The 25,535-nt window shown below is 44.5% G+C and overlaps 1 protein-coding gene across 7 annotated transcripts in view; it reads right to left on the bottom strand.

Annotated features, from left to right (window-relative positions):
- The window catches only part of LOC140731168 (serine/threonine-protein kinase Nek6-like), a 164,436-nt gene that overhangs the window by 34,543 nt on the left and 104,358 nt on the right, over positions 1–25,535 (bottom strand). For all 7 annotated transcript variants that reach the window (XM_073052578.1, XM_073052582.1, XM_073052583.1 and 4 more), the window contains 2 exons: positions 24,892–24,999; positions 165–259 (listed from right to left, as the gene is read on the bottom strand). In XM_073052578.1, coding sequence (XP_072908679.1) covers positions 165–259; positions 24,892–24,999 — 203 coding nt within the window. The remainder of the gene's footprint in view (positions 1–164; positions 260–24,891; positions 25,000–25,535) is intronic.

Below are 25,535 nucleotides of genomic sequence, written 5' to 3'. Positions count from 1 at the left end.
TCGTCAGGACACCCAGCGCCTGCAGTGTACTTTATGTTTAGGGAAATATACAGTCCAGTCCAACACCATAGATAGATCCATGTCCCTGGACTGGAGTCCCTCACGGTGACATTGCTTCAAAGTTCATGTTTCAAAGTTTGAAGGTAACGATGACCTCAACCTACCTCATATAATAAGCAACCAAGTGACCAGATATCAGATTTGAAGTTGTAACCGTTTTCGTGTATTCTCTCCGGGGACATGTAGTACGGAGTTCCAACTGTAATATAGAGCAAAGCAGAATGTTATGGTCCTCAGTTTTATCAGTCACATGTCCTTAATCCAGAACACAAGATCATTCAACTGAGGCCAGACCCCAGGAGCACAATCCCATCAGCAACATTCCCTCTAATTTATTTTACAGCTGTGTGGACCAGTCATAGCTCTGGGCAGGAAATTTTTATATGGCCTGAAAGCTGCACAGCACTTTAAAAAATTTTTTTGTAATATGTATACTATGAATAGTTAGAATGAAAACTAAAGAATCGCATACTTTTGATTTTATTTATTAATTGAAGGGTATAATGAAATACAGTGCAATAAAGAAAATCTTTCGCCTTTCATAAACTTTTTCTAGCTGCATCCAATTCCGGGTGTGTGGCAATAAAAGCATTTCAGTCACTGTGCGACTGCACACTGAGAGGGGACGGTGCCCACCAGTCCCCTTCGGTCCCTCTTTACATCTTTGTCTCTCTTCTAACCCACGTGCCCATCAGAATTAGATTTATTTTTGCTGACTGTCATGAAATTTGTTGTTCTGTGGTAGCAGTATGATGGAACACATAACACTTAGTATAAGTTACAATAAATAACACAAAATAATAACACAAAAGAGGATTAGTGAGATATTGTTCACGGGTTCATGGACCATTCATAAATCTGATGGCGGAGGGGAGAAGCTGTTTCTATAATGTTGAGTGTGTGTCTTCAGGCTCCTGTACCTCCTCCCTGATGGCAGTACTTCCTGGATGGTGAGGGTCTTTAAGAATGGATGCCTCTTTCTTACCTCTATTGTTTTAACAGCTGTGCAGACCAACCATTGCTCTGAGTAGGAAACCTTTACACAACCTGAAAACTACGCGACACTTTAAATGTTTTTGTTGCAATCTGCACATCAAACAAACACAAATACAACTGACAACACAAGTAAACAATACCAAGCAGTCAAAACATCTGACAGGCGCAATGGCAAAACTAAAATGATTTGACTAGACAGCGTCAGCATTCAGCGGGCAGGTGTTTTATAAACAACGAGCCACTGACTTCCATTCTGTGTTTATTCTTACAATTTGTAAGTGTTGTAACTTGAAACACTGACAGTGTAAATACATTGAAGCTCTAAAATGTTTCAAAGTAAAGGTTGTAGTATGTTTATTATTTAGAAGATTCATGGATTACTTTCATTAACACAATTAATTACAGGGTATTTTACAATTCTATTTACATAGATTGCAAAATTATATTAATGTTATATAAAAGAAAATTCCATCTGCATGGCTTTTAATACGATGTGCACAGGAACACTTCAGTTATAGCGCGGCCGTGCACCTGTGAAGCTGAGAGTGAACAGTACACCTGTGTGCACTCACATACTTGTGCAAATGCCAATAAACTCAACTTTAACCTTCAAATCCTCGACTTTGAGGTGGGACCATAGTGTAGTGATTAGCGTAATGCTTTATAGCTACTAGCAATCAGAAGGTCAGGGTTCAATTCCTGCTGCTGTTTGTCCTCCCACATTCCACAGATGTATGGGTTAGGGTTATTTCTTGTTCAGGTCGAACATCAGACTGGGGAAGAAATGTGACATTAGCTGTGGAAGGATTGTTGGTGCCAGACGGGGTGGTTTGAGTCTCAGAAGCTGCTGATCTAGGATTTTCACACACAGCAGTCTCTGGAGTTTATGGAGAATAGTGCAAAAAAAAACAAAACATCCAGTCAGCAGAGTTAGTAAATTGTGGACATGTGATGTTTGTACTGGATGTGTGCCTACACCTGTGGGCTGTCCAGCATGTCCTCAGACTGTGTCGGTCGTTGACGCAATTTACTTATTTTGTGGCGTGTTTCAAAGTTTTGATGAGCAAATGACAAATAAAACTAATCTTTCTCTTTCAACAAAGTCAGCAATTCCCTCTCCCCTATTGTTAGCTCTTGTGTGGTTAGCCATAGAAAGCTCTGTTGAATTTGAATTTGTCATCTCAGATAATCCATGGGAAAGCACTCATTTCAAATGGTTTTGACAGGGTTTGTGATGTGGATAAGTGCGGTCCCAAATTTATGTTTCAGGATGTTCATACATAGATTTATTTGACAAACATGTACATCGAAACATACAGTGAAATGTGTCATTTGTGTCAATGGCCAATTCAGTACGAGGGTCCTTTTCTGGTTGGCTGCCAGTGACTAGTGTTGTTCCACAGGGGTCGGTGTTGGGACCACTTCTTTTTATGCTGTATATCAATGATTTAGATGATGGAATAGATGGCTTTGTTGCCAAATTTGCAGATGATACAAAGGTTGGCATAGGGGCAGGTAGTGTCGAGGAAACGTGTAGGCTACAGAAGGATTTAGACAGATTAGGAGAATGGGCAAGAAAGTGGCAAATGAAACACAATGTTGGAGAAGGCATGGTCATGCACTTTGGTAGTAGAAATAAATGTGCAGACTATTTTCTAATATTTTCTAATAGGGGAGAAAATCCAAAAATCTGAGATGCAAAAGAACTTGGGAGTCCTTGTGCAGAACGCCCTGAAGGTTAACTTGCAGGTAGAGTCAGTGGTGAAGAAGGCAAATGCCATGTTAGCATTCATTTCAAGAGGTCTAGAATACGAGAGCAGGGAAGTGATGCTGAGGCTTTATAAGGCACTGGTGAAGCCTCACCTTGAGTACTGTGAACAGTTTTGTGTCCCCTCATCTAAGAACTTCCTTGGAGAAGGAAGTCGAAGGATCAGAACGGGAGTGCGGCGGGAACCATTTTGACTTTTTCTTATTCTCATCAGAGTTAAGAGAGGCGGGACTGCGCAGGCGTGTGACGTCGGGCAGTGTAGCGGGGAAGATTTAAAAAGGACACAGCCTTAAACAGCAGGCAGCATCGTTTAGCGGGCAGCGGAGGGAGCCGGGAGCAGAGTGAAGGCTTAAGGACTTCGGCTCAACGGGCTTAGGTGGAAGCGGGCGAGGCAAGGTAGGTTTAGGTTTCAGTTTTTCCTGTTATTTGAGGAAAGGGGAATTATGAGTGTGAGGGCAGCTTGTTGTTCTCGGTGTCGGATGTGGGAGGTCCTGGAGTCTCCGAGCCTCCCGGACGTCCACATCTGCGCCAGGTGTGTCGAGCTGCAGCTCCTAAGGAACCGTGTTAGGGAACTGGAGCTGCAGCTCGATGACCTTCATCTGGTCAGGGAGAGTGAGGAGTTGATAGAGAGGAGTTACAGGCAGGTGGTCACACCGGGGCCACGGGAGGCAGACAGGTGGGTCACGGTTAGGAGAGGAAAGGGGAAGAGTCAGGTACTATAGAGTACCCCAGTGGCTGTACCCCTTGACAATAAGTACTCCTGTTTGAGTACTGTTGGGGGGGGGGGGGCAGCCTACCTGGGGGAATGGGGGAAGCAACAGTGGCCGTGCCTCTGGCACAGAGTCTGGCCCTGTAGCTCAGAAGGGTAGGGAAAGGAAGAGGAAGGCAGTAGTAATAGGGGACTTGATAGTTAGGGGGTCAGATAGGCGATTCTGTGGATGCGATCAGGAGACCCGGATGGTAGTTTGCCTCCCTGGTGCCAGGTTTCGGGATGTTTCTGATCGCATCCAAGAAATCCTGAAGTGGGAGGGTGAGGAGCCAGAGGTCGTGGTACATATAGGTACCAATGACATAGGTAGGAAAAGGGAAGAGGTTCTGAAAGGAGAATATAGGGAGTTAGGAAGGCAGTTGAGAAGAAGGACCGCAAAGGTAGTAATCTCGGGATTACTGCCTGTGCCATGCAACAGTAAGAGTAGGAATGGAATGAGGTGGAGGATAAATGCGTGGCTGAGGGATTGGGGCAGGGATTTGAGTTTCTGGATCATTGGGACCTCTTTTGGGGCAGGTGTGACCTGTACAAAAAAGACGGGTTACACTTGAATCCTAGGGGGATCAATACCCTGTTGGGAAGGTTTAATAGAGCTGTTAGGGAGGGTTTAACCTAATTTGGCAGGGGAATAGGAACCGGAATGATGGAGCGGAGAAGAGGGAAAACAGAAATAGATCTAAGGTAGTGAGCAGTAAGGATGTCAGGAAGGACAGGCAGGTGATGGAGCAAATTTGCAGCCATTGGGATGAGTTGCAGTGGAATAAAGTTGCAGTGCAATTAATGCAAAAAGTACCAAATACTGGACTTAAGGTGTTATACTTAAATGCACGTGGCATAAGGGATAAGGTGGATGATCTTGTTGTACAGTTACAGATTGGCAGGTATGATGTTGTGGCTATCACTGAGACGTGGCTAAAGGATGTATGTCTCTGGGAGCTGAACGTCCAAGGATACACGGTGTATCGGAATGACAGGCAGGTAGGTAGAGGGGGAGGCGTGGCTTTAATGGAAAGAAATGAAATGAAATCATTGGAAAGAGTTGACATAGGATCGGAAGGTACAGAATCTTTATGGGTTGAGCTAAGAAATCGCAGGGGTAAAAGGACCCTGATGGCAGTTAGCTACAGGCCTCCAAACAGCTGCAGTGATGTGGACTACAAATTACAACAGGAAATAGAAAAGGCTTGCCAGAAGGGCAGTGTTATGATGATTGTAGGGGATTTTAACATGCGAGTGGATTTGGAAAATCTGGTCGGCACTGGATCTCAAGAGAGAGAATTTGTAGAATGTCTACGAGATGGCTTTTTAGAACAGCTTGTTGTTGAGCCCACTAGGGGATCGGCTGTACTGGATTGGGTATTATGTAATGAACCAGAGGTGATTAGAGAGATTGAGGTGAAGGAACCCTTAGGAGACAGTGATCACAACATGATTGAGTTCACTGTGAAATTTGAGAAAGAGAAGCCGAAATCCGATGTGTCGGTATTTCAGTGGGGTAAAGGAAATTACAGTGGCATGAGAGAGGAACTGGCCAAGGTTGACTGGAAAGGGACACTAGTGGGAAGGACAGCAGAGCAGCAGTGGCTGGAGTTTATGTGAGAAGTGAAGAAGGTGCAAGACAGATGTATTCCAAAGAAGAAGAAATTTTCGAATGGAAAAAGGATGCAACCGTGGCTGACAAGAGAAGTCAAAGCCAAAGTAAAAGCAAAGCAGAGGGCATACAAGGAAGCAAAAATAAGCCAGAGGATTGGGAAGTTTTTAAAAGCTTACAAAAGGAAACTAAGAAGGTCATTAAGAGGGAAAAGATGAACTATGAAAGGAAGCTAGCAAATAATATCAGAGGATACTAAAAGCTTTTTCAAGTATATAAAGAGTAAAAGACATGTGAGAGTAGATAAAGGACCGATAGAAAATGATTCTGGAGAAATTGTAATGGGAGATAAGGAGATGGTTGGGAGACTGTAGGTCTGACACGGTGGTCAGCAGCACAGGAGCGCCGCAGGGAACCGGCAGAAGTTCGCTGATGACACGGCCATAGTGGGGTGTGTCAGGAATGGACAGGAGGAGGAGTATAGGAAACTGATACAGGACTTTGTGATATGGTGCAACTCAAACTACCTGCGTCTCAATATCACCAAGACCAAGGAGATGGTGGTGGACTTTAGGAGATCTAGGCCTCATATGGAGCCAGTGATCATTAATGGAGAATGTGTGGAGCAGGTTAAGACCTACAAGTATCTGGGAGTACAGTTAGATGAGAAGCTAGACTGGACTGCCAACACAGATGCCTTGTGCAGGAAGGCACAGAGTCGACTGTACTTCCTAAGAAGGTTGGCGTCATTCAATGTCTGTAGTGAGATGCTGAAGATGTTCTATAGGTCAGTTGTGGAGAGCGCCCTCTTCTTTGTGGTGGCGTGTTGGGGAGGAAGCATTAAGAAGAGGGACGCCTCACGTCTTAATAAGCTGGTAAGGAAGGCGGGCTCTGTCGTGGGCAAAGTACTGGAGAGTTTAACATTGGTAGCTGAGCGAAGGGCGCTGAGTAGGCTACGGTCAATTATGGATAACTCTGAACATCCTCTACATAGCACCATCCAGAGACAGAGAAGCAGTTTCAGCGACAGGTTACTATCGATACAATGCTCCTCAGACAGGATGAAGAGGTCAATACTCCCCAATGCCATTAGGCTTTACAATTCAACTGCCAGGACTTAAGAACTTTTTTTTAAAGCTATTATTAATGCTTTTTGAGTTAGTGATTTAGATGCATATCATATTATTACTGAGTTAAGTATTGTATGTAATGAGTTTTTGCTACAACAAGTGTATGGGACATTGGAAAAAATGTTGAATTTCCCCATGGGGATGAATAAAGTATCTATCTATCTATCTATCTATCTATCAATCTATCCAAGTCTCTCTGCAGACTCTCTGTTTCCTCAGCACTACTGGCCCCTCCACCTAACTTTGTATCATCAGCAAACTTAGCCACAAAGCCATCTATTCCATAATTCAAATTGTTGATATACAACGTAAAAAGAAGTGACCCCAACATGGACCCCTGTGGAACACCACTGGTAACCGGCAGCCAACCAGAATGGGATCCCTTTATTCCCACTCTCTGTTTCCTGCCAATCAACCAATGCTCTATCCACGTATGTAACTTTCCCTTAATTCCATGGGCTCTTATCTTGTTTAGTAGCCTCATGTGCGGCACCTTGTCAAAGGCCTTCTGAAAATCCAAATACACAACATCCACTGCATCTCCCTTGTCTAGCCTACTTGTAATTTCCTCAAAAAATTGCACTAGGTTTGTCAGGCAGGATTTTCCTTTAAGGAAACCATGCTGAGTTCTGCCTATCTTGTCATAATCCTCCAGGTACTCCGTAACCTCATCCTTGACAATCGACTCCAACAACTTCCCAACCACCGATGTCAAGCTAACAGGTCTATAATTTCCTTTTTGCCTCCTTGCCTCCTTCTTAAATAGCGGAGTGGCATTGCAATCTTACAGTCCTCCGGAATCAGGCCAGAATCTATTGACTTTTGAAAGATCATTGCTAATGCCTCCGCGATTTCCACAGCTACTTCCTTCAGAACACGAGGGTGCATTCCATCTGGTCCAGGAGATTAAGGGCAAAGAAGTGACAAATGAATTACAATGTCGGAAAGTGTACGGTCATGCACTTTGGTAGAGGAAATAAACGGGCAGACTATTATTTAAATGGGGAGAGAATTCAAAGTTCTGAGATGCAATGGGACTTGGGAGTCCTCGTGCAGGATACCCTTAAGGTTAACCTCCAGGCTGAGTCGGTGGTGAAGAAGGTGAATGCAATGTTGGCATTCATTTCTAGAGGAATAGAGTATAGGAGCAGGGATGTGATGTTGAGGCTCTATAAGGCACTGGTAAGACCTCACTTGGAATACTGTGTGAGGTTTTGGGCTCCTTATTTAAGAAAGGATGTGCTGACATTGGAGAGGGTTCAGAGAAGATTCACTAGAATGATTGCGTGAATGAGAGGGTTAACATATGAGGAACATTTGACCGCTCTTGAACTGTACTCCTTGGTGTTTAGAAGAATGAGGGGGATCTCATAGAAACATTTCAAATGTCGAAAGGCATGGACAGAGTGGATGTGGCAAAGTTGTTTCCCATGGTGGGGGAGTCTAGTATGAGAGGACATGACTTGAGGATTGCAGGGCGCACATTCAGAACAGAGATGCGAAAAGATTTTTTTAACCAGAGGGTGGTGAATCTGTGGAATTTGTTGCCACGGGCGGCAGTGGAGGCCGGGTCATTGGGTGTATTTAAGGCAGAGATTGATAGGTAGCTGAGTAGTCAGGGCATCAAAGGTTATGGTGAGAAGGCGGGGGAATGGGACTAAAGGGGAGATTGGATCAGCTCACGATGAAATGGCAGAGAGACTCGATGGGCCGAATGGCCGACTTCTGTTCCTTTGTCTTATGGTCGTATGGTCTAAGAAGGGATCCTCATAGAGGAATCAGGTGGAGAGAGTGAGCAGTTTCAAGTTTCTGGGTGTCAAGATCACTGAGGATCTAACTTGGTCCCAACATATCGATGTAGTTATAAAGAAGGCAAGACAGCGGCTATACTTCATTAGGAGTTTGAAGAGATTTGGCATGTCAACAAATACACTCAAAAATTTCTGTGGATGTACCGTGGAGAGCATTCTGACAGGCTGCTTCACTGTCTGGTATGGGGGTGGGGGCTACTGCACAGGACCGAAAGAAGCTGCAGAGGGTCATAAATTTAGTCGGCTCCATCTTGGGTACTAGCCTACAAAGTACCCAGGACATCTTCAAGGAGCGGTGTCTCAGAAAGGCAGTGTCCATTATTAAGGACCTCCAGCACCCAGGGCATGCCCTTTTCTCACTGTTACCATTAGGTAGGAGATACAGAAGCCTGAAGGCACACACTCAGCGATTCAGGAACAGCTTCTTCCCCTCTGCCATCTGATTCCCAAATAGACATTGAACCGTTGAACACTACCTCACTATTTTAATATATATTATTTCTGTTTTTGCACTATTCTTAATCTATTCAATATACAAATACTGTAATTGATTTACTATTTAATTATTTATTTTCTTCTATATTATGTATTGCATTGAACTGCTGCTGCTAAGTTAACAAATTTCACGTCCCATACCAGTGATAATAAACCTGATCCTGATTCTGAAGAGATGTGCTGGCATTGGAGAGAGTTCAGCGGAGGTTCACAAGGATAATTCCGGGAGTGAAAGGGTTATTATACGAGGAATATTTGATAGCTCTGGGACTGTACTCACTGGAATTTAGAAGGATGGTTCGGGAGATCTCATTGAAAACTTTAAATGCTGAAAGGCCTAGATAGAATCAATGTGGAAAGGATGTTTCCCGTGGTGGGAGAGTGCAGGACAAGATGGCACAACCTCAGGATAGAGGGGCATCCATTTAAAATTGAGATGCAGAGGAAGTTCTTTTGCCAAAGGGTGGTGAATTTGTGGAATTTATTACCACAGGCAGCTATGGAGGCCTGGTCATTGGGTGTATTTAAAGCAGAGCTTGATAGGTTCTTGATTGGGCATGGCATCAGGGGAGAAGGCTGGGAAATGGGTCAGAGGAGGAAAGGTTCAGTTGTTGTTCGGACCAAACATCAGAATGGGGAAGTATGATCTATGTAACTTTGGCCATGGAATGATTGTTGGTGCCAGACAGGGTGATTTGAGTATCTCAGAAACTGCTATCAACAGTCTCTAGAGCAGGGCTTCTAAAATTGGGGTCCATGGACCCCTTGATTAAAGGTATTGGTCCATGGCGTAAAAAAGGTTGAGAACCCCTGCTCTGGAGTTTACTGAGAACGGTGGCAAGAAACAAAGATCATGAGACCATAATACATAGGAGAAGAATTAGGCCATTCAGCCCATCGAGTCTGCTCCATCAACCCATTGTGGCTGATCTGGATGAGATTGTGACACAGCCCCATACACCTGCCGTCTTGCCATATTCCTTTGACGCCCTGAGCAACCAGGAAATGATCAACTTCTGCCTTAAATATACCCACGGACTTGGCCTCCACCTCATTCTGTGGCAGGTTCACCACTTTCTGGCCAAAAAAATTCCTCCTTACATCTGTCCTAAAAGGTTGTCCCTCAATTTTGAGGCTGTGCCCTCTTGTTCTGGATACCCTCACCATAGGAAACATCCTCTCCACATCCACCCTATCTAGTCCATTCAGTAGGTTTCAATGAGATCTCCCCACGCATTCTTCTAAATTCCAGTGAGTTCAGGCCCAAAGCTGCCAAACACTCCTCATATGTTCACCCCTTCATTCCCAGAATCATCCTCATGAACCTTCTATAGACTCTCTCCAATGATAACACATCCTTTCTGAGATATGGGACCCAGAACTGTTGACAATACTTCAATGCAGACTGATTAGTGTCTTATAAAGCCTCAGCATTATCTCCTTGCTTTTATATTCTATTTCTCTTGAAATAAATGCCAACATTGCATTTGCCTTCTTTACCACAGACTCAACCTGTAAATTAACCCTCTGGCAGTCTTGCACGAGGTCTCCAAGTCCCTCTGCACCTCTGATGTTTGAGCCTTCTGTCCATTTAGACAATAGGCTGCACTATTGTTCCTTTTACCAAAATGTGTCATCATACATTTCCCAACACTGTATTCTATCTGACACTTTTTTGCCCATTCTTCCAATTTGTCTAAGTCCTGTGCAATTGCATTGGTTCATCAGCACTACCTACTCCTGCACCTATCTTTGTATCATCCACAAACTTTGCCACATAGCCATCAATTCCATTATCAAAATCATTGACAAACAATGTGAAAAGTAACAGTCCTAATACTGACCCCTGAGGAACACCACTAGCCACTAGCAGCCAACCAGAAAAGGCCCCCTTTATTCCTACTCACTGCCTCCTGCCTGTCAACCATTCCTCTATCCATGCCAGTATCTTTCCTGTAATGCCATAGGATTTATCCTTTTAAGCAGCCTCAAATATGGCGCCTTTTCAAACATCTTCTGAAAATCCAAGTAAATGACATCCACTGCCTCTCCTTTGTCCACCCTGCTTGTTACTTCCTCGAAGGATTCTAACAGATTTCCCTTCACAGAAACCATGCTGACTTTGACTTGTTTTCAGTGAGCTGCAGTAGCTTTGGCCTTGTTAATGAGAGAGGTCGGAGGAGAACGGCCAGACTGGTTCAAGCTGACAGGATGGCGACAGTAACTCAAATGACCACACGTTACAGTAGTGGTGTGCAGAGGAGCATCTCTGAATGCACAACACGTCGAACATTGAAATGGAAGGCTACAGCAGCAGAAGACCGTGCCGGGTTCTATTCCAGGACCTGATAAAAAGGTCACATGTGTAACATGTCTGCAACTTACTAATCCTAACCCATACGACATTGGAATGTGGGAGGAAACCGGAGCACCCAAAGGAAACCCACAGGGAGAATGTACAAACTCCTTATGGACAGTGGCAGGAACTGACAAACAACCCTACAGCTACCGTTATGTGTTACGTTAATTGCTGCGTTACTGTGCAGCCTTTGGTTTGACCTTGACAGCCGTCCAGTATCAGGCTCTCAGAAATCTTTCTGCAGTTGGTGGGTTGGCATTGGATTGGAAAACCTTGCCCAAATAAATGGGCCACTGCATCCTTCACTCTCGATGGAGAAATCTTCATTTTGAAACTTGACTCTTCATAAAAGAATGACAAGCCCATCTCTTTCATGACCCATCCAGCGTACTGTGGGCCCAGCTGATAATGAGCCCATTCTTGCAAAATGCACAAGGCTTCCAATTTAATCATCCTGGGCCCGCAAACACACCACATTAGTCAATATGACAAGGTTAGCATTTCAGAGAGTATTTTTAATAAAGAAATTGGTCAAATATAATATTCTTTGCAGCAATTAAACTGCAGTTGCCAAAGGTAGTGTATCAAAATCTGTACTCTGAAAGACTCCAGCAAGGGAAAATCTCTGTCCTGTAATAAACCCGGCTGGCTTTTTTTCATTACTTTGTGTCTTCTCATGGTTTAATTTGCTTCCAAAAATCCTGTAAAGCTACAAATCAAATTGCTCTGGCCTTCGAGGCAGATACATTTATGACTCACTAATCGGAACGCATTCGTCATGTTAACATTTTTTGCTGGCTATACGGGAATGTGGTTTTCGTTCAGGGCCAAAGTCAAGATTGTTTAATGTCATTTCCAGTACACAAGTGTAAAGGAGAACAAAATAATTGTTACTCCAGATCTGATGCAGACCAAAAAATACAGAATAAAATAAAGAACACAATTATAATAAAAAAACTCAATGAATATAAATACATAAGATTGCTTATATACATAGATTGATTGTATGTCTATAAAGTGACACTAGGCACAGGAGTGTCTGCACATAAGATGACTGACATGATAAAGTAGTGGTGGTTGGAGTGTGGAGGTGTGGATCAGCCTCACTATTTGGGGAAAGTAACTGTTTTTGAGTCTGGTGGTCCTGGTACGAGTGCTACAGAGCCTCCTCCCTGATGGGAGTGAGGCAAACAGTCCATAAGCAGGGTGGGAGGGAAGCATATTAATTTTAACATATTTAAATATTGAATTGAGGAGTTGTGACATTATGTTGAAGTTGTATAAGATGTTGCCCAGGCCCAGTCTGGAGTACTGTGTGACGGACAGGAAATGGTAAAGTAATGGTAATGGGGGTTGTGATGGGGTGGGTTAGTGGGTGGAGGTGCCGATCAGCCTTACTGCTCGGGGAAAGTAATTGTTTCTGAGTCTGGTGGCCCTGGTGTGGATGCTACGTAGCCTCCTCCCTGACGGGAGTGAGACAGTCAGTCCATGAGCAGGGTGGGTGAGATCCTTCATGGTGTTGCTAGCGTTTAGTGAGCTGCATTTGAGCTGGAAGGTCCCCTCCCTAACTCCTTAGGGGTTGATGTTGTGTCTTAACTGTCTATGTGATATGCAAGCCAGGGCAGTACGAGATGGAGAGCCGGTCCGGTCCCCCAAGATGAGCATCAGGTGCTTATAATCAAGGGACAGCCGGAGGACCTGGAGTCCGGAGTCCGCAGACCGGACCACGACACTCCCATGCCTTCACATGCCTCACACAATATGGAGACCAAAATTGTACACAGTACTCAAGGTGTGGCCTCACAAGCCCTCTAGACTTGAACTCCACTGAGCGCATTACGTAGCCCAGCATTCTATTAGCCTTCCTTATCGCTTCAGTGCATAGTCTAGATGTGATACCAGGACACCCAAATCCTTCATATACAATGCTCTTTCTAACTCAAACTGCCTTTCTAACTGCCTGATCTGCCCATTCCCCGGATTTTGTGTCATCGGCAAACATTACCAGTTTATTTGTTATGCGCTTATCCAGATCACTAATCTGAATGAATCTGAAATTAAAAATAGCAGTGGCCCCAAAACTGATCCCTGCAGAACCTTACTTTTAACATCTTCTACGTGTGAAAATGATCCTCTCTCCATAACACATTGGTTTCTGTTTTTGAGTCAATCCTGCACCCATTTGCACACCTTAGCCTGAATCCCTACTTCCTGTAATTTGATTATTAACCTCTTGTGGGGTACCTTGTCAAAAGCCTTATAAAAGTCCAAGTAAATGATATCAATCGCTCCATTGTTATCATAAATTTTAGTTTTCTCTTCATGGAACTCCAGCATATTAGTAAAACATGATTTTCCCTTTCTGAACCCATGCTGGCTTTCTGCTAACGTGCCTGTTCTTATCAGCTGCTTTTCCATTTCTTTCTATATTATTGTTTCCATTATCTTACCTATGATACACATGAAGCTTACTGGACTATAGTTACCAGGATCAGTGCAGTCACCCTTCTTATATACTGGGCCAACATTGGCTCATTTCCAGTCCTTAGGGATATCACTAGTCTTCAATGACTTCTGAAAAATATATGTGACATGCTGGGAAAGGTTTCATTGTCAATGTAATGGTCTTTCTGCAGCAGCAGTGTTTGGGTTGTGGTTAGAGATAACGGGGGCTTTGGAATGTGAGCTGTCCAATGAAGGGAGTGTGTTTTCGTGTTGTGTGCCTGACACCAGTGTGAGGTGGGTCGTTTGTTCAGCAGGAGATGAAGGGAGAAGATGTCAGAGAGAAGAGGTCGTAGGACTCGACCTGGAGCGGGGCCATGATTCAATGAAGCCTGGGGAGATCGAAGGAGGATTGACAAAGGGGAAACCGTGAACTCCAACTTGTACACTGTTTCATTAAAATGGGTCATTTTCTTTTTTTGCTTAACGAACCCTTTAGTCAAATTAAGAATTATAAAGCTAAATAATTTAAATGTATGCAGTGTACTGTCATGGTAATTATTTGTAACAGGGTAATGAATCACACAGCATCCACACAAACGGGGGGATTCGGGTGGGCTCGCACGTTTGGCAGGGCCGGAGATTGTCTTCCCTAGACTCACGCAGCCGATGAACCAGAGTGTTTCACATACGTTAAGAGTTTGTATACATAATCACAGGCTTCTTTAAGTACCATCGAAAGTACAATATGTTGTCTGACCCTGGAGATTTATTAACTTTCAGCCTTTTCGGCTGAAGCAAAGTCACACTTTCTAAGATCTCTAAGTCACGTAAAGCAACCTTATTTTTCTCTGCACTTACTGGCATATTCGTAACATTTTTTCAGGTGAATACTTTGGCAAAATATGGGTTAAGAGTGTCAGCTATGTCCTCCTCTGCATAATTTAACAGCCCATTATTATTCCACTTAACTTCCTCCTTGACTTTTCTTTTACTACTTTACTGAAAAGATCTCAGAGTTAATCTTAGCATTATCAACAATATCCTTCTCAACCTGTCTTTTGGCAATCTGAATTTCTTTCTTGACTATAGCCCTCATCTTTTGATTTGCTCTACAGTTAACATCATTACTTTTTTTTCTGTATTCCTTATTTCGCTGTCTTTTCTTCAATTTTTTATGTATATCTTTATTCATCCATTTAGTTGATCTATTATTTTATTGCTTCTCCCGACCTTGGGTATGAATGTTTCCTGCACTGCACATATTACCTCTTTAAATTGATTCCCTCTTTCCTCAACTGACTCAATGTCAAGCAGCTCCTTCCGGCTTCTCTCTGATCTGCACAAACTTCGCCTTTCTGAAATTCAATTTAATGGCTCTGGTTTTTACTGATGTACTCTCCCAAAAATATTCAAGGCTAACAATGTTATGATCACTTGTTCCTAAAGGCTTTACAATTTCCGTATTCAAGATTTATCCAGATTATTACAGAATATCAAATCTAGACAGGCCTCCCCTCTTATTAGTGCATTAATATACTGGGCCATAATTCATATTGGGCCATCATTCAATAACTCAATATCACTGGGTTCTCCCTCTCAATATCCAGGAAATTATAGACACCAATAACCATATCATAACCCTCTGAACTTGCTTTTTTAATATTTTGATAGAGTTGTTTAGTAAAATCACTATCATCATTATGGGGTCTATAAGATACATCCAATGTTATTCCTTTATCCTTATAGCTTTCAATTCTCACCCAGATATCTTCACTAAGTCTTGATTCTTCCTGACAGTTTGTCTCTCGATTCTTCCTAGAGTTATCTCAGAGGCTGACCCTGCACATTCTGAAAGAGGAACATCCGAATCACGTTCTAATGTGAAGAGAGCTGTGGAGAGGTGGGCTACCGTACTGTCCAGTTCAGCCACAGGGAGTGGGAGTTTGTGAGAGGGAATGAGCTGCTCGGAGAGAATGCAGATGCTGAAAATCTTGAGCAACAAGCAAAGGCACTGGCCCACGAGACACGGCAGCGGAATCAGGCCGTTCTAGTCCACTCTGGAAAGTTGGCAGTGTGCTCGAACGCTGCAGCCTCTCTTGGACCAACCAAAGCTGATTTTGTCTTTTTTAAGCATCTTTTTTGTGATCGCAAGACGATGCTGGACATTAAGAACGACAAGGTACTGCGGGACTGGCCGAGGAGCCGGAGGAACTGGACTTGTTGCAGACCATGTTGCTATCTGCTACAGGAAAGCACCTGAAAGACATTGTGCAGTCTAAAGGCGACTGATTGTCTCGGACGTTTTCCTTGTGATCCCAAGATCCTATTCAACATTGGGAATATCGAATACAGCAAGTTCAGTTCATTGGTTTATTGGGAAGTCCGATGGGTGGGGGACCTGCATGGCCTCAGTTGTTGTAAGGACTAGGCCCCATGCCCCGGGCTTGCCTGTTGCAACTGTCCAGGAGATGCTGGAGGTGGTGTGGCACAGCGTCCATGCTGGATTGGGAGCTGACCCCTCCGGTTGGTGCTGCCCTCCCACGTTTGCTCAGCGAAGACTAGCTGGATTGTGTGGATGCACATGTTCATCTATGGACTGCAGAGATCTGCTTGTGTATACATAGATTAGGTTCGAGAGCACTCTCACTGAGTACACCACCGTCTGGTGTGGAGGCTCCAATATACAGGATCAAAAGATGCTGCAGAGGGCTGTAGACTCCGTCAGCCCTGCCACAGAAAATGCCTCAAGAAGGCTGCATCACCGTCAGGGACATGCCCTCTTCTCGTTACTACCATCAGCAAGGAGGTACAGGAGCCTGAAGATCATGTTCAACTTTTAGGCTACGTCCACACTACGCCGGATAAATCCGTAACCGAAACTTTTTCTCTTCGTTTTTCTTCGACGGCATCTCTTCGATGGCAGAGGGGAAGCAACTCCTCCCCTCTGCCATCAGACTTCCAAACAGTCCATTGTCATCACCTCTTTTTAACTCTATTTATTTTGTAACTTATAACAATTTAATGTCTTTGCTCTGCACTACTGCTGCAAAACAAAAAGAAAATCATGTCAAGTTTCACATCCTGAAGAAGGATCTCAGCATGAAACATTGACGGTTCATTCCTCTCCATAGATGCTGCCTGACCTGCTGAGTTCCTGCAGCATTTTGTGTGTGTTGCTGGAGATTTCCAACATCTGCACACTCTCCTGTGTTGATGATTTCATGTCGATTCTGATTGTGTGTGCGTGTGTGCATTTGGCAATAAACGCAATGGGGTGGATTTGAATTCTAAACAGTATTCTTATGCAAACCTGAATTGAAATCACACTCCAATCTCAGCGGCGAGAAGCTCAATGTTTCCACAGCATGAACGCCTGTGGCAAGTCAAGAAGCGGATACTCAGAGGCACATGAGACCTGCGAAATGGCATCTCTCAAATTACAGCTGGGTTGTTTGCAGTGGTTTGTGAATCTGAGCCAGGTTTGTGTATTTATCTATAACGTGGAACAGGCCCTTCCAACCCAATGAGCCCCCCCCCCCCCGCCCAACGACCCTCCTATTTAACACAGCCCATGCAAGAGAGGACTCAGCACCCCCTGCACATTTGGTGGACAGGTTTGACTCAGAGTCAGCCGGAGAAAGACTGAGACCGTGACCCTCAGTGAAGAGTCACCTCCCGTTTAGTTACCCAGGTTCACCTACCTTGGCAGCATAATGCGGCAGGATGGTGTGACCAAGGATGTCATCTAGTACAGACTCAGCAAAGCTAGACATGTCTTCAGATCAATGAGGAACACATGGGAATTAACCAAGTACAGGGTCCACATCAAGGTGAAGCTGTAGCAGAGCTGTGTTCTCTGGAAACTCTTGTTCAGGTCAGACAGAGAACGATCTTGCCAAGCTGTCATCATTCCACACCATGAGCCCTCAGAAGATCCACCATACTCTCTGGCCAAGAGAGATCTCCAACCACGCCCTGCTCCTTCAGTGTCACCAAGTGGACATGGCCACAATCATCATGAGGAAACATTGGAGATGGGTTGGGCATGTGATGAGTAGAAAGGCCAACTCCAGCACTTCACTGGACCCCAGAAGGGTAGAGGAAACACGGGAGACCAAAGGCAACTTGGTGCCATACAATAGAGGCAGAACTGAGGACCCTGAACCACTCCTGGGCACAGTAGAGATGGCCAAAAGATGGAAGACCTTCAATGGTGCCCTAGGCACTAGTGGCATAATGTACACTGACCAGTTAACCTACCAAACGGTACAGTGGGAGAAAACCAGAGCACCTGGGGGAGACCCACATGTTCATGGGGAGGATATACAGACTCCTTACAGAGGGCAGCAGAACTGAACTCCAAACTCTGATACCCCGACCTGTGATAGCATCACACTAACTGCTATGCTACTGTGTTTCCCACGCATGAAACTCACGCATCATGTAAGGGGAAACTTTTCATTTTTCTTTACTTAACACTTGTTTGTCAGGTTCTTCCTGACAAGGACGAGGTTTCACCTGCAAAGATATTTGATGAACGTTCTGTTCCGCAACTTAATTACTGTTTCCATTGAGGAACCGGTTAAGCAGATCATACCCACCGTCTGATATTTCCCAACACCAAAAGATTTTTGAAAGATTAGCTTTCAAAAATACAATGAATTGTGTTGTTTGCATCAAAGGATTGTGCTGGAGCAGCCTGCAAGTGTAACCACACTTCCGACACTAACATAGTGTACCCACAACTTACGAACCCTAACCTGTACATCTTTGGAGTCACTAGGAGGAAATCTACGTGGTCATGGGGAGAAAGTACAAACTCCTTACAGACGGTGGCAGGAATTGAACCCCAATTTTCTGTAAAGCGTTGAGCTAACCACAAAGCTACTGTGCGTCAGCGGAGCAAGGGCAGGTGGAACAAAAAAAAATGCAGAAACCTTTACTCTCTTGTGATATTTAAAATCTATATGAGCACCTCAGCAGATCATTAGAAATAATTGAAGAAGACGTGGATAAAATTTTTGAAAGACCAGGGCCACGGGACGCAGGGTGAAGGAGGAGATGAGTCGTTGAGTCACAGAAAAAAGCCCTTTGGCTCATTGACCATCAACCACCCACCAGAAGTTACCCCTACACATCCTACCTGAGTTCCCATCAACTACCCCCAATTCTACCACTTGCCTACATACGGGGGTGGGGGGGGGAACTTACAATGATTAATTAACTTATTACATTAATAGCTATAGTCTTTAAGACCATAGGACATAGGAACAAACTGGGCTATTCAGCCCTCTGAGTCTGGTCCACCACTCCATCATGGCTAATTTATTTCCCCTCTCAACCCCATTTTCCTGCCTTCTCCCCATATCCTTAGACATCCTGACTAATCAAGAACCTATCAACCCTCTGTTTTAAATGCACCCAATGACTTGGCCTCCACAGCCGCCTGTGGCAATGAATTCCACAGATTCACCACCCTCTGGCTAAAGAAATTGCTCCTCATCTCTGTTCTAAAGGGGTGATTTGGATCAGTACATAGATAGGAAATGTGTAGAGCAGGAGTGCCCAAGCTGGAGTTCATGGCCACCTTGCCAATTGGTATTGGTCCATTTCATAGAAGAAGGTTAGGAACCCCTTGTTTAGAGGGAAATATATTGGGCAAATGGGATCAGCTCAGCTGGACAACTTGGTTGGCACCAATGAGTTCAGCTGAAGTTCAAAGCTCAAAGTACGTTTACTATCAAAGTACAATACTGTGCAAAAGTACTCAGGTAGAGGAGCAACATTTTATATTCCAACTGGGTAGCCTCCAACCTGATGACATGAATATTGATGTCTCCTTCCTATAAGATGATTTTTCCCAAGAACAATCCTGGTCATGAGACCACGATTGCCCACGTCATACAACATGGCACATAACGGTGATGATGAATGACTTGATCTGTATGAAAATTATGCAAAACAGCATAGCGACTAGCATAAGACTTCACAGCGCCAACAACAGGGGCTCAATTCCCACTGCTGTCTGCAAAGAGTTGTATGTTCTCTCTGTGAACACATGGGTTTCCTCCAGGTGCTCGGGTTTCCTCCCACATTCCAAAGGCGTACGGGTTATGAGCACGCTGTGTTGGCACTGGGAGCGTGGTGACACTTGCGGTTTGCCCCCAGTACACCCTTGGACTGTGTTGATCGTTGACACAAAGTGACACTTTTCACGGTAAGCTTCAATGTACGTGTGACAAGTAAAGTTAATGTGACGAGTAAAGCAAAGTTAATCTTAAAGTTAGTTTCTCGAGGTTTTCATTGTATCGTGGCACATGTGAAAATAATAAACCAATTCCACTCCAAGCATTCAATAGTCCTATAACAGTGAGGTAGAAGCTGTCCTTGAGCCTGGTGGTTCGTGCTTTCAAGCTTTTGTATCTTCTGCCCAGTAGGAGAGGGGAGAAGAGAGGATGTTTGGATGTTGATTATGCTGTCTGTTTTACTGAGGCAGTGAGAGGTACAGACAGTGTCCACATAGAACTTAGAACAGTCCAGCACAGGAACAGGCCCTTCAGCCCACAATGCTGTGCCAAACCAGCTAAAAAGTAAAATTTAAAAATCGAATCCCTATGTCCATATCCCTCCATCTTCCTCGTATTCATCTGCCTATCTAAGCATCTCTTAAAAGCCTCTGATGTATTTGCCTCTATTACCACACCAGGCAGCGCATTCCAGACATCCACCACTCTGAGTAAAAAACTTTCCCCTCACATCCCCTTTGAACCTACCCCCTCATACCTTCAATGCATGCCCTCTGGTATTCCCACAGAGGGGAAAGGTGAGGAAGATCTATTCTTCATCCTTCATCCTCTCCTTTCCTTGCTCACAACAGATATACATTCTTTGCTTTAAAGATACACAGACATGTTAAGCCTGTGGGGACCCAGTGTTTCAGAGAAAGAGAAAATAATTTGTGATTGTGTCCAAAGAAATGTCAAGCTGGCCGTCACATCCAGATGTAGCAAACAAGGAATCTGAATTATTTATAGAGAGAGTTGGGCCTTCCTGAAACACTCGATGTAAATGTGGTTAAAATGCTTTGTGCTGCTGACTAGCAGAAACAGTTTGCACGAAGTCCAGGCAACAAACACAAAATGCTGGAGGAACTCAGCAGGCCAGGCAACATCTATGGGAAAAAGTACAGTCGATGTTTTGGGCCAAAACCCTTGGCAGGACTGGGGGGAAAAAAGCTGAGGCGTTGATTTAAAAGGTGGGGGGAGAGGAGAGAACCACTAGGTGCTAGGTGAAACCTGAAGAGGGAGGGATGAAGTAAAGAGCAGGGAAGTTGATTGGTGAGATGAGGTGAGAGAAGGAAAAGGGGATGGGAAATGGAGAAGGGGGAAGGGTTGGGGGGGGGCAGAACTGGAAGTTTGAGAAATCGATGCATGCCATCAGGTTGGAAGCTACCCAAGCAGAGTATAAGGCGTTGTTTCTCCAACCTAAGTGTGGCCTCATCACGACAGTGGACATATCGGAATGGGAATGGGGAGTGGGATTAAAATGGGTGGCCACTGGGAGATCCCACTTGTTCTGGGGGACGGAGCGTCGGTGTTCAACGAAGCAGTCTCCTAATCTACATCGGGAAGCCATACCAGGAGCATCGAACACAGTAACTAACCCCACCAGACTTACAAGTGAGGTGTCACCTCACCTAGTAGGACTGTTTAGGGCTCTGGGTGGTAGTTATGGAAGAGATGTAGGGACAGATGTAGCACTTGTTCTGCTTGCAAGGATAAGTTCACCAGAACAAGCGGGATCTCCTGGTGAAATACAATGAATTTATGAAAAAGTACACATAAGCAAAGACTGACAAACAACCAATATACAGAAGGCAAATTGTGCACGAATAAATAAATTAATAATGCTGAGAATATAAGTTGCTGAATCCTTGAAAGTGAGTCTATAGGTTGTGTGGGTGTCTACGTCCATGTGTTTGGATAAGTACACGTTGCTGGCGATACTTACACCTCGTTGTATAGATAGTACTCTCAACTAGCCTTATCAATAAAGTGGCCATTGAATGTATATTCATGGCCTTCTGCTGCTGTGGACTTCAACGATCCACTTCAAGGTTCAACATGTTGTGCATTCAGAGATGCCCTTCTGCATTCCACAGTTGTAACATGTGGGTATCTGAGTTACTGTATACCTCTATCAAATCTCCCCTTATTCTCCTCCACTCCGGAGGAATAAAGCCCAAACTTATCCAATCTTTCCCTGTAACTCTAAGTCCAGACCACCACAGTTTGGTAGGTTCTGAATCAAAATTAGAATCAGAATCAGAATTATTATCACTGGCGTACACTCAGTAGCCATGTTATTCGGTACAGGAGCGGAACCCGGTGTGGTCTTCTGCTGCTGTAGCCCATCCACTTCAAGGTTAAGACGTGTTGTGCACTCAGAGATGCTCTTCGCCACTGTTGTTACACGTGGTTATCTGAGCTGCTGTTGCCTTGCTCATTGGGTGTATTTAAAGCAGAGGTTGATATATTTTGATTGTTCAGGGCATGAAGCGGTACGGGGAGAAGGCAGGAGATTGGGGCTGAGAGGGTAATGGATCAGCCATGATGAAATGGTGGACCAGGCTCAATGGGCCAAATGGCCTAATTCTGCTCCTTTATCTTATGGTTTTATGGTATTAAAGAGTTAAGACCACAAATGACGGCCGTGAAACGTCAGGAAGGAAACATCCATCATCAGGGACCCACAACATCGGATCATGGCCCCTTCTCGATGCTGCCATCAGGGGGTACAGGAGTCACAGCCCAAGGTTCGACAACAAATTCTTCCCCACTGCATCAGATTCTTCAACCAGCCTGAAAAATCCTAATACTACCTCAAACCATATTTCTTTTTCTCTCTCTCAACTAGTATCATTATGTTGATTTTGTTGTGTAAGTTATGTATAATTTATGTTAATTTAAGTTTATGTTAACCTATGCTTGTCATATTTGTAATGAACTGTGCTGCTGCTGCAGAAATCTTATTTCGTAGCATTTATATCTTCACTCTATATGCCCATGACAATAAACTTGAAATTATAATGAAACAAAATTCATAATTCAAATGCGCAGGAACGTAGGAAGCTGCAGAGAGGAGTGAACTTTGCCCAGTACATCACAAGCACACCCCTCCCCACCATCGGTGGTGTCTACAGGTGGCACTGCCTCAAAAAGGCAACATCCATCATCAAAGATCCCCACCATCTGGGCTGTGCCATCTTCTCACAGCTCCCATCGGGCAGGAGATACAGAAGCCTAAAATCCCACACTGCCAGGTTCATGAACAGCTACTTCCCTTCAACCATTCAGTTCGTAAAAGCAATCAACAGAAGTCCAATCAATGCAACACTATGACTATTTTGATCACTTTACATTAAAATCAACTTTTTTAATTCTAACTCTTTCTTTTAAAAATCATCTATAATTTATGTTTATCCTGTGTCTCTGACACAACGTACGGTTCTCAGGTTCGGGGGTTCAACTCAGGGCTAACTTCCTTGACTGGTAAAAGAAAATCGTTATGGAAACAGCAATGAAGAATCCTTCTACAACTGAGTGGGACAGTATTCCGGAGTCTCCACCTGATACTTGCGTGACTGACAGTAGTGAAAACCAAGAGGAAGCTACTGAAATGATGAAGGAAGCCCTGAACACCGCCAGAGATGGAGGACCATCACTGCTGCCCTAAACGCCAGCGACATAGTGGGCAGTAAGTAAGTCTAATGATCACTGTTGCCTCTAAGCTGCACAGGTGCGCGGCCACGCGATAACTGAAATGCTCCCACGCACATAGCCTTTGCTGCTGTGCAGCTGGAATTTTCTTTTATATAATGTTAACTTTGAAGTGCCGTGCAGTTTTCAGGCCGCAAAGAAGTTTCCTGCTCAGGGGAATGGTTGGTCTGCACAGCTCTAAAAAAATATAGAGGGAATGTTGCCTGCAATGCTGCTGCAAGTGGGGTTCTCATTGCACCTGCGCATACATGGACTTGTGCAGACGATTATAAACTCAACTTTGATTTTGAAGCTCAACTGGGCTTAGCAGTGTCTATTGTTAGTGTTTAACAACCCACAAATGATTCCAGGCTTCACCAGTTTGGTCCACTCTGAACTGTTCTTTGACCCACTGATAATGAAGCAACACCCACAAAATGCTGGAGGAACTCAGCAGGTCAGGCAGCATCTATGGAAATGAATGAACAGTCGACATTTTGGGCCAGGACCCTTCAAGAAGAGAACCTCCTCTCCTCTAACTTCCCTCTCTCCCATGGTCCATTCACCTATCAGAATCCTTCTTCATCAGCCCTTTACATCTACCATCTATCATCTCCCGGCTTTTCACTTCATCCCCCTCTCCTACCCAGCCCCCTGACTTCGCCTGTACCTGCCGGCTTGTACACTTCCCCTTCTCCCCACCTTCTTGTTCTGGCTTCTGCCCACTTCCTTTCCAGTCCTGATGGAGAGTCTTGGCCCGAAACATGGACTGCTTGTTCCACTCCGTAGATGTGTGCTGGTCAAGATTTCCAACACCTGCAGAATCCCTTGTGTTATGGGTAACTAAAATTCCAGGCCAGTCCCAGCAACCAACATCCCTGTGCAAGAATTTGCCACACTCCCCCAGTCCCATCAGCAACAACACAACCAGCAGTGCAGTGGTTAATGTAACGCTTTACCATGCTAGCGATTGGGGTTCAATTCCCGCCGCGGTCTGCAAGGAGTCTGTACACTCTCCCTGTGACAGGGCGGGTTTCCTCCAGCTGCTCTAGTTTCCTCCCACGTTCCCCAGACATACAGCTTAGGGTTAGAAAGTTGTGGACGTGCTCTGTTGGTGTGGGAAGCTGGTCCCCAGCACATCCTCGGACTGTGTTGGTCACAGACACAAACAACACACTTCACTCTATGTTTCGATGTACATCTGACAAATAAAGCTTATCTTCATCCTTTGTTTTTCTACAGATCCTAGGCCACAACATGAGTCTAATATCTATCAATGCCAGCAAGCATGAGAAGTTGTATTCGCTTTAAGATCTGAAGAACAGTTGTATCTCTGGACACAAGAGATTCTGCAGATACTGGAAGTTTTGAACAACACAGATAAATTGCTGGAGAAACTCAGCAAGTCAAGCAGGAACTATGGAGGGGAGTAAAATTTTGACCCCTATCCCACCTAAGTCCCCCCTCACCTAGTCTCACTTATCACCTGTCAGCTTGTCCTCCTTCCCCTCCCCCAACTTGTTGTTCTGGCTTCTTCTTCCTTCATTTCCAGTCCTGATGAATGGTCTTTGTCTGAAACATCAACGATTTAATCCCCTCCACAGGTGCTGACTGACCTGCTGAGTTCCTTGAACTAGAGAGCCACCAGTATGTGGAAACTGTGGTGAATGGTTTGCTGTGGGCTGCAGTTTCCGGTAGATGTGTCTTACCTAAGGAGTGTGCAGCCGTAGTCTTGGAGCTGAAGAACCGGCCGAGACCGAGGTCACCGAGCTTCACTGCTCCCGTTGCTGTGATGAACACATTTGCCGGCTTGATGTCTGGGTACAGAGACATGGATCTGATCAATAACAAATGGAAGATTGCTCTTAGCCAAACACCCTCTGCCCCCTCCCACATGTGCTTCATGCTGATGTTTCCATATGTTGGGGGTACAAGGTCAAAATATTTTTGGTGGAGGTCTTGTATCATTTTATACAACACACACAAAATGCTGGAGGAACTCAGTAGGTCAGGCAGCGTCTTTAGCCAGAGGGTGGTGAATCTGTGGAATTTTTTACCACAGACAGCAGTGGAGGCCAAGCCACTGGGTACCTGTATATTTAATGCGGAGGTTGATAGGTTATTGTTTAATCTGGGTGTCAAAGGTTATGAGGAGTGAGCAGAAGAGTGGGGTTGAGAGGGATAATAGATCAGCCATGATGGAATAACACAATGGGCTAAATGGCCCAATTTTGCTCCTATGTTTTATGGTCTTATTGGGGATGGAGAGGAAGGGGGCTCAATAAGATAAAAATGGCAGAAGTGAACAGTCAGGACACAATGAAAGTCAGTGCTGAGGTACAACTGCTGAAGT

The sequence above is a fragment of the Hemitrygon akajei genome, chromosome 7 (assembly GCF_048418815.1).
Source record: "Hemitrygon akajei chromosome 7, sHemAka1.3, whole genome shotgun sequence".
NCBI classification, from domain to species: Eukaryota; Metazoa; Chordata; class Chondrichthyes; order Myliobatiformes; family Dasyatidae; genus Hemitrygon; species Hemitrygon akajei.
Note: the sequence above shows the minus strand (reverse complement) of the source record. Positions and strands in the feature narration are given on the sequence as shown.